The sequence below is a fragment of the Eumetopias jubatus genome, unplaced genomic scaffold (genome assembly GCF_037043125.1).
Source record: "Eumetopias jubatus isolate StellerSeaLion01/CBP00866 unplaced genomic scaffold, mEumJub1_p1.0 scaffold_3, whole genome shotgun sequence".
NCBI lineage: Eukaryota > Metazoa > Chordata > Mammalia > Carnivora > Otariidae > Eumetopias > Eumetopias jubatus.
In genome coordinates, this window is record NW_028274809.1 from 9,048,482 (window position 1) to 9,057,480 (window position 8,999).

The 8,999-nt window shown below is 60.6% G+C and overlaps 1 protein-coding gene across 1 annotated transcript; it reads right to left on the reverse strand.

Annotated features, from left to right (window-relative positions):
• Nucleotides 1-4,113: 4,113 nt before the first annotated feature.
• On the reverse strand, nucleotides 4,114-8,532 carry B3GNT7 (UDP-GlcNAc:betaGal beta-1,3-N-acetylglucosaminyltransferase 7). The gene is made up of 2 exons (XM_028105289.2): nucleotides 8,438-8,532; nucleotides 4,114-6,549 (listed from the first exon to the last, which is right to left on the reverse strand). Exons 1-2 carry the CDS (start codon nucleotides 8,446-8,448, stop codon nucleotides 5,355-5,357), a joined length of 1,206 nt encoding a protein of 401 aa, XP_027961090.2. The 5' UTR covers nucleotides 8,449-8,532; the 3' UTR covers nucleotides 4,114-5,354.
• Nucleotides 8,533-8,999: the final 467 nt, after the last annotated feature.

An 8,999-nucleotide genomic window follows, 5' to 3' on the forward strand; every position in this document is an offset into this window, starting at 1 on the left:
GCTTTAAAGCTTAGTGTATTTTTGAAACAGGTTTTTCTTCACAATATTTTAAGTAACTATCTGGAAGAAAAATTTTTTTTCTTAACAGGGCTAATACTGCTGGGCTCCCCCAAACACCAAACTATAAGATTTCCAAATCACTCATTGCATATAACACTTTTCTACTCTTTGGGCTTTGGGGCAAAAATCCACAAATACACCGGGAAGTTACTACTGACGGGAAAAGGAGGGCCTGAAGCTCTTGGGAGACAGTAGGTTGAAGGGTTAAGGAGAACAGACCTAAGTTCCAGTCCTGTCCTGTCACACAGTAGCTGTGGGACCTTCTCCTGGGAGCCTCGGTTTCTTCACTTGACCGTGGTGTATATTGGGGTTTCAGAAGCTTCTCTCCCTGCTCCTTCTCAGCCCGAGTGGACAGAGCAAGTCACCTGGGAACAGGCTTTCTTTGTTCAGGCTAGGGTTCTTTGGGTCGTCTCCTATAGTTATGTAAACGTGGCCCAGTGGGCATCCTTGGCTACCCCTTCTCAAACCCCCTTGGAATGCAGAGCTGGTGGCTGGGGACCAGGGAAAGCTATGTCGTGTTCGAAGCCCAGGGCCTTTGGGGAGAAAAGGGTTTGAGACCCATCTCCCTGTCAGCCTGCTCCTTAGGATCAGGTTGAGGACCGACTAACATCTGTTGTCAAAGCTAAGAGAAGGATCTCTTTGTGTGTGAATTGTGGGCCCCCCTACAGCTTGTGCCCAGAAGGCAGCATCTAAGAATGCGGGGGGCTGAGCAGGCCCACGTTCCACAGCGCCACCGTGTGGAGGGACAGGCAACAGTCGAAGAGGGCGGCTCAGGCTTTTCTGAGAGTCGTTGGATTTGTGGACTTCGGACTTTGGAAGCCCTGGAAGTTCTGTACAACTTGGGAGTGAGTGGGCTCCAACAGGGAGAAGAAATAATTTTTCTGAGACCTCCCTGGAATAAAAGACAGATAAACAAACAGAAGCTTAGTCACATGTATACCTCCTGTATGCATGGGAAAGACCCAGGAAAGCAGAGTCAAACTCTACAAAATGGCCAAAGCCACCACCCTAAATACCATCTTCAGCTAAAGATTAAAGAAAGATGTTGGGGCAGATGGTGTGTGTTGGGGGCGGGTAGTCACTTATGGGAGGTTATCAGGAAAACACAGCGAACGAGCCTGAGGTTGTTACGTAGATTTCAGACCCTGCCTTCTGCCTTGATGCTTCTCCATCCCCCTCTTCCTGGTGTAGAGAGGGACACCCAAATAGAGATTTCTTTTACAGGTTTAAATATCCTTTACAAAAGGGTCACATCTAACTCAGTTTTCAGAGCTTCTCCTGTGTCCGCTGTTTCTTAAAAATAACCAGCTCAAGATAATTCTCATGCCAAAGAGGTATATTTTGGTGTGTCATGTTCTACTTCAATTTTCTGCCAATAAGGGTCCAGGAGGGACTCAGACTCCATCACTCAATGAGAAACAAAAAATGTATCTGTGTTTGTACCCTCAGGGAAGGACATACCCATTCTACATGTGAAATGCCAGGCAAATTGAATAAGCTCCAGAAAATGGCCCTTACCATCATTGTTACTGGGAAGCAAGATTGTTAAGACCTGAAAGGCCTTTGTGTCTGTTTCCCAAAATGATCAGCAAAGCAGACCTTGGAAAGGGCAAGGTCACACCCCTTGGAGGCAGCCAGGTTACACTCCCAGGCAGATGGAGGAAATGAGGGCCAGCTGGGTGAAAGGGCCGGAGCTGGGTCAGGAGCTGGCTGAGGGCTGGTCAGCGGGGGTGCCCTCTGGGCCGGGCCAATCCTCTGGACACCTGGCTTAGGGTGGGCAGGGTCTCAGCAGGTTTTCCCAGTCACCAGCCCCTTCTTTTGTGAAGCCCTGTTCCTGCTGTGCGGACAGTGGTGGGGACGCCTTGGGGCCATGTTCCACGTTCCCAGCCTGAGGTTCCTGGGGCCTGGGACCGGCTGCCTCCCCATGCCCCACAAGGGGGACTGAGGTCAAGGGCGTGTTTCTAGGGTTCCCATCTGATCTTGTTTGTTCCTGGCTCTGGAAGCGGTGATGAGTCCTCAGTGCCTGCAGGAAGCATCCTAACCCTTAGCCAGACGAGCCCTTTTACCAGGATGCCCCCACCCCCGTCCCTCCCATCTCCACACCGTCCACACCAGGCGGCTGGCCCCTCCTCTGGATGCCCCACTGTTTTCACTCACTTCTGGGCTGTGGCACCTGTTCCTGGCCTGGCACATGTTCTCCTTCCCCTTCTACCACAGGAATGCCACTCCTCCTTTGAGACAAAGGTGCAGCGTCAGGCCCAGGGCTGAAGCCTGCTCCTCACCCTGTGCTGGGGGGCCTGTTAACGCTGGTTCCTATCGGTGGGCTCCCCGACCTTCCTCCTTTCCTTCTGCTGAGCTAACTGCCGGCGCCCCACTCGTCTGCCAGCTCTGTTAGCCCAGGCCTGGGCCCCTGAGGTAGGAAATGGGATCAGGAGCAAGGCTGCCCCTGGGGCCCACGGCTGAGGCTGAGGCAGTCCCCATGCTGGGAACGCACAGTCTGCTGAGAGCTCCCGGTCCACGGGGCCCAGCTGGAGACACCAGTGAGCCCCGTTGCTCTCTCAGGATCAAGTCTGAACACCTTCCTGAACCTAGAAGGCCTCGCAGGCCCTGCCTCCCTCAGGGGCTCCTGTTCCTTCTCACACACATCCCTCGGCCCCCACCCCAGGGAGGAGCTCTTTTCTGCTTCAGCATTCCAACCGCTTTCTCTACCTCCAGCCCTTCGTATAAGCCCTTCCTTCTGCCTGCCCTCAGGGCACAGCTGAACCCAGTGCTGCCCCGGACCCCCCCCCCCAGGCCTCGTCTGTCCAGTGGTCCTGCCACCTGCTGGGCTCCTGGATGGTGTCTCCCTTCCCCCACCATGCTCTTGTCCTCCGTGGACTGAGCTCTGGTTAGACAGAAGCCCCACAGCCCCACTCTGCTTTCTGGAGTCTTCCTGGCTTCACAGGGTGAGAGGGACAAACAAGGCTGACAACTTGGGCCTGACCTGTGCTCAGAGGGCTGTGTGCTCAGTTTAATTCTCTGTTGTGATGGGACGCCTGGGTGGCTCAGTCGGGCAAGCATCTGCCTTCGGCTCAGGTGATCCCAGGGTCCTGGGATCGAGTCCCACATCGGGCTCCCTGCTCGGAGGGGAGCCCGCTTCTCCCTCTGCCTGCTACTTCCCTTGCTTGTGCGCTGTCTCTCTCTCTCTCTCTCTCTGTCTGGCAAAAAAAAAAAAAAAAAAAAATTCTCTGTTGTGCCAATCTTGAAATTCATAACTTTCTAAAACCAGGGGCCCTGCTCATTTTGCACCGGGCCCTTCAAATTACCTAGCTGGTCAACAGAGAGGGGAGATGTGGGGAGATCTGTGCTGACGAGGAATAGCAGCAATGTCCCTTTTCCTTCTCTTAGGGCTTGGACCCGGGCAGCTGGGGCCACGAGGGACACCCATTTAGTCTCAAGCCCCTGTCTGTCCTCTAAGATGTTGCCTTATATGAGGACCCAGCCCTTCCTTTCACTTCCCCAGGGTAGACATGTGGGGGCATCTGACCTACTCCGCGATGCCTTGAGCTGGGCGCAGGCGGGGAGCTGCTGGCTTGCTCACTTCTGGCCCCAATGACTCTTGGGGCGATGGCTGTTCTCCCCACGCTGGAGGTAAGCAACTTAGGCCGAGGTGCCCCATACACGGCATTCCCCTGGACCCCCAACCCTGGACCCCACTGAGCCACTGTTTCAGTGCTTCTTGCCAACCTTATCAATGCATCCAGGTGGACTGAAGGGACATCAGGGAGCCCATCGGCCCCTGCATACCCCCACCCACCGTAACATCAGGCTCATGGGAATGTACTGTTAGCCACCATGTTTCTCCCCCACACCACCTCCTCCAGGGGGCAGCTCTCTGGACTCTGGCCCCTGTGCTTTCTGCTTTCATCCTGGCACCCGCATCCCTCTAAAGCTCTTCAAGCATCCTTGTGCACCCACCAGCCAAGAGCAAGGGAATAAACTGTGTCTTCAGAAATCTCTGGCAACCCTGGCCCCAGACTCTCTCTGATGGAAATGGTGACAGGAAGTCGCACACCAGAAAAACCAGCCCCCTTTTATTGAGAAAATAGTGTTGATCCCTCACTCTTTTCCCAGGTGCCTCCACCCTGATATGAGGTGGCATCCTTCTGTACCCATTGCCAAGGACGCCTGAGGGTTCACTCCATCCCTTCACAGGGGCCCATGCTGGTCTGCTCAGGCCCTGGAGAAGTAGGCAGGCAGGGAAGGCAGGGTTCCGGAGGGGGACTGAAACAGGCATGGGGGTGCCCTGGGTGGGGGGGTGAGTGGCCGAGGGAGGTGGTATCTTGCTGGAATGAGGGAAGGGAAAGAAAGACCACCACCATCTCCCGAGGCCTGGCACTCTCTCCCTCCAAATTCTTCATAAATAAAACTTCACAGTAATAGAGGAATGTCCATCTCAGGGCCAAACCGGCTGCCTTCCGGCTGGGGAGCTGGCCTCGGTGGGACCGCACGAGGCCCTCGGCGGCTGGGTAGCACTGTGACTGCGGGGACTGGAGCACTGCTCCCTGGCCCTATGTCGGGGTGCGGGGCGGGGCTGCAGCCCATCCGGAGGTTCTGGGCATTGCTGAGGTAGTCGGGGCGGCCAGCCGTGCTTCCAGACACAGCTAGGAGTGAAGCCACCTGCGAGCAGAGACCGGGCAGCAACTCCAGGTCTGGGGGCGGGGGTGGTGCTGAGGGCCTTCCAGCTCCCATCTCCTGGAGACCCAGGGGCGCGGGGTTGGGGGGGAGGGGGGACGGACCTTGGGGGCCTGTGAGCCTGCACAGGGTTGAGCTTCTCCTGAAAGGGCTGCTTGGGCCCGTGGGGGGAGACTGAGGCATTTCAAGGGAGGAGAATCCTCTCTGCGAAGACAAGAGGGCCACCCCTGACCCATCCAGGGCCAGGCCTAACCCGGGTACCTGAGCACGGGGTTCCTTCAGAGGCCACCAGGGCCTGCCACCAGGTCACAGGGAGCCAAGCGGGGAACCCAGGTTAGGAGGGTTACGAGTGGCCGCGGGTCTTGCTCCCAAGACAACCTGCCGCAGGCGAGGCAGTTACAAAGGTTCCCGGGCCTCAGCTCCACTTTCTGGGTAAGGTCCACGCAGGGAGGCCCCCTTCTGGCTAACTGCGCCCCATCACACCCTGGGGCCACACAAAGCTCCAACCCCCCCCACCCCCCACCTCCCTGTTGCGGGGTGGGGGAGGCCCAAGGTCTCTGTCCAGCCTGCCTGGGGCTCAAGAACCCGTGGCCCCGCCTCTCCCCGCGGTCTGGCTGCGGTCAGAGCACCTGCAGGTTGCGGGCGCAGGTGAGGTTGCCGTGCACCAGCCCCCACATAGCCAGCAGCTCGGGGGGCAGCAGCTTGTGCACCACGAGCATGGAGCGGAAGAAGCAGGGCTCCTTGTTCATGCGGCTGTTGCGGTTCCGGGTGATGCCGAAAGTCTTGAAACCCTCGTGGGCTGTGGGCTGCACGCTCAGCACCTCCAGACACATGCCCAGGAAGACGTCGTCGATGGGGTACAGCTCCAGGGTGTCGCAGGCTTGGCGCAGGCGCCGGGCCAGGCCGCCCGCCATGAGGAAGCCGCCGCCGCCCGCGTACGGGGGGTAGCTGGCCTTGCTGTACAGGACCCCCGGGATGTAGTATTTGTTGTCCTTCTTGCGGATGGGCCGAGCGCGCTGCAGGACGTCGCCCACGAACAGGTCTTCCTGAGGCTGCCGGTCAGCCAGAAATTCGAGCAGGTTGGTGGGGTTGACGAAGACATCGTCGTCGCCCTTGAAGATGAACTGGACGTGGGGGCAGTAGATGTCAAACCACTTGAGGAAGTGGATCTCCTTGAGGGTCAGGTTGAAGAAGCTGTCCAGAAAGTCCCACTGCAGGATGTCCCCGTAGAGGCGGTCCTCGTAGGCCAGCAGCTGCTGGTAGTGCGCACGCTCCTCCTGCTTGGAGGCCGTGCCCAGCAGGAAGAGGGTGCGCAGGGCGCCGCGGCCGCCGACCCCCGACTCCTGCTCCCGGCCCCAAGTCTGGCGGATGGCCTCGCGGCGGTCGTGCTGCGTGATGACCGACTTGACCACCACCAGCAGGTAGACAGCGCCGCGGCACTTCTCCGGGTGGTTTAGCAGCATGGGGAAGTACCGGCAGTGACGGTAGGTCAGAAACTGCTGGAAGTGGGGCTCCAGGCCCTGGAACCAGGGCTGCTGGGTCATGTTGATATTCGCCGAGCAGTTAGTGGAGCTGATGTCCCAAGTCTGGGGCCCTGGTGGGGCCATGGGTGTGGCGGCAGCCATGTCCTTGGTGTTCTTCCAGAAGCTGTTGGGGTTCACTAGGTGTCCGCTTGGGTTCTGGGCCTTTTGTGGCTCTCGGGTGGGCGGCGGGGGCTCTTGCAGAAACTGGTGGGGGGTCAGACTGCGCTGGAATACTGTTACGGCCACAAGCAGGGCCAGGGACAGGCACACGCTCTTGTAGACGGTTTTCTTCCTGGGGGGTGGGGTTGGAGGGTGGTACAGAGGAGAGAGGAAAAGATGAGCCCCCAGTGACTTGTTCGGAGCTGCAGGGGACACAGACTCAAGTCCCGCGGCCCCTGAGTGGTCAGAGGAGGGTCCTGCTTCCTGTCCTGCCCTGCCCTGCCTCTGCCAGGACCAGGGGGCCCACGCAAGCCCTGCAGAGTCAGGCTGCCCAGGTTTAAATCTTGACTCTGCCACTTTGAGTGGGTCCCCCCCGCCTTAAGGTCTCCAAACCGTGATTTCTTCTTGTCCTCAATGAAGTTAACAAGGAATCGGAACACTATCTAAGGAGTCCGGCGCGCAGTGGGTGTGCAGTCCCCGGAATGCCGTGAGTCTGTAAGGACGACCTCTGGTGGAGATTTCTGCCTGTTCCCCAAGCCCAGCAAGCCACCCTGTTTGCTTTCATTTCCCTGTGCAAACCCGGTGAACCACTGGGGTGAGCCATGAGGCGGGGCACACACAGCACTTGCTCTTACAGCCTGGGAGCTCAGTAACCTGTGGGGGACACTGGACAGAGGCTCTAATGTGGGACCTGAAGAAACCTGTCCCTTCCGCTTTCACCCCATCCATCCGACCCAGTGCAAAACTGCTCACAAGGCTGATGGAGGCCTGAGAAGGGGGCAGGCGGCTCCTAGCATGACCGCCGCCCTCTTACCACTCTCCTCAGTCTGGGCCCCACTCTCTCCCGCTAGGAGAGAGAAGGTCCCCCAGGTCTACTGCCCTGGGAAGGGTACACATTCAGACCCCCACTCTCCAGGGACCCTCCCTGCCCAGAGAGCCCCTACCACTCCCATTTCAGAAGCAGAAATTAAAGCCTTTTGCAGGAGGTGCAGGCAGACCCAGGGCAGAGGTGGGGGGGGGGGGCGGCCCAGGGCCCTCTCTCAGGTCACACTCTGGAGGTGGCCAGGTCTCCTGCCCAGATCTCTCTTGTGGAGATACAGGGGGTGAGGGTTCTTGGGGAACAGGCAGGCTAGAAGCGTGGCCTCGCAGGGCCAGGCCAAGAGGGAGACAACCCCGACTTCCAGGGGGGAAGCTGCAGGGCCAGGGAAGAAACAGACTGCAATGTACATCACAGGGAGTCTGGAGAAGGCTGGGGTGGTCCTCAGGACTGGCTGGTTGAAGGTGCAGGCACCCAGGGCAAGTCAATGTTGAGCCCCCTGGAGCGACATTTTCCCGTGGGGTCCCAGGGTTTCCTGTGTATGCGGCGGGAGGAAGACTGGGTCACCCCAGGTGCTGGAGTGGGGGGAGACTCGACCCTCCCAAAGGGGAAAGCACAATGTTCCGGGTCAGGGTCTCCTGCCCTGGGAGTTTCAGCGAAGCACCTCTTCCCCACAGTTGGGGAGGTCCGGACTGGGGGAAGTCCCGCGGGGGTCACCCCAGGGGAGGCGGAGGCGGCAGGGGTGTCTCTCCGCTCCGGACCGGTCCACCTGCACCGTCCCACTACATCTGGACAGAAGTCCCGCAGGGGAGGAAGGAAAAGGGGAGAGGGGCAGAGGTGGGGGGGCTGGAGGCTCTAACTCCCCCGAAGGAAGGAGAGCCCTTGGGTCCCGGAGTGGGATCAGGGTGCCTCGGGGCCCGGGCCCAGGGCAGCCGAGCGCCGCCGGCGAGGGCAGCGCGCACGGGCCCCGCGGGCCCCGGCCCGGTCCGGCTGGTTGGGGCGCCGCGCACCGCCGGGCATCCCGACCGCCGCCGCCGAGCCCGTCCGTCCCGGGAAACTGAGGCCAGCCCAGGGCATCCAGCGCGGCATCATCCTCCGGTCCCCGGGAGCGGCCCGGCGCCCCACACGCCCGTGCGTCCCCCGACCTTGGGGGAGCCGGGGGTCCCCGCGCCCCCCGCCCCGGCCCCCCCAACCCCCAACTCACCATAGAGACATGGCGGCCCGGACCCGGGCGGCGGCGGAGCAGGGCGCGCGGGTCGCAGCTCTCGGCGTCGCGGCTCGGGGACGGCGGGCGGGGACCGGGACGAGGCGGGCGGGAGCGAAGGCTGGGCCGCGCCCCCGCCGCGACTTTCCTCTTCCCCGCGGCCGGAGGAGGGGCCGGCAGGGGCCGCGGCGGCCCAGGTGCGTTAACCCCTTCGGCGCCCCCGGCCCTCCAGCCCCTCGGCCGCGCGGCCAGCCGTTCCGGACCGCGGCCAGCGCCAGTGGCCCATTTCGCGGAGGCGGAACCCGATGCCCGATCCGGAGTGGCCCAGTCGGGACTTCGGAGCCCACGAGGGTCACTCCCGTTCCCGAGGACTCGGTTTCCCCCGACGAGCTTCCCTGGGGTCCTCGGCCCCTCTGGATGCGTGTAACCGGGACACCACCCCCCGCCCACCTTCCATGCGCCCCCAGGTACCCACCATCTCCCTCTGGCCCCATTCGGGACTTTTCGGTGGTGGGGGAGGCAGAGGAGGCGAGGGCTTGCTTCCCCCCCTCCCCTTCCCTCT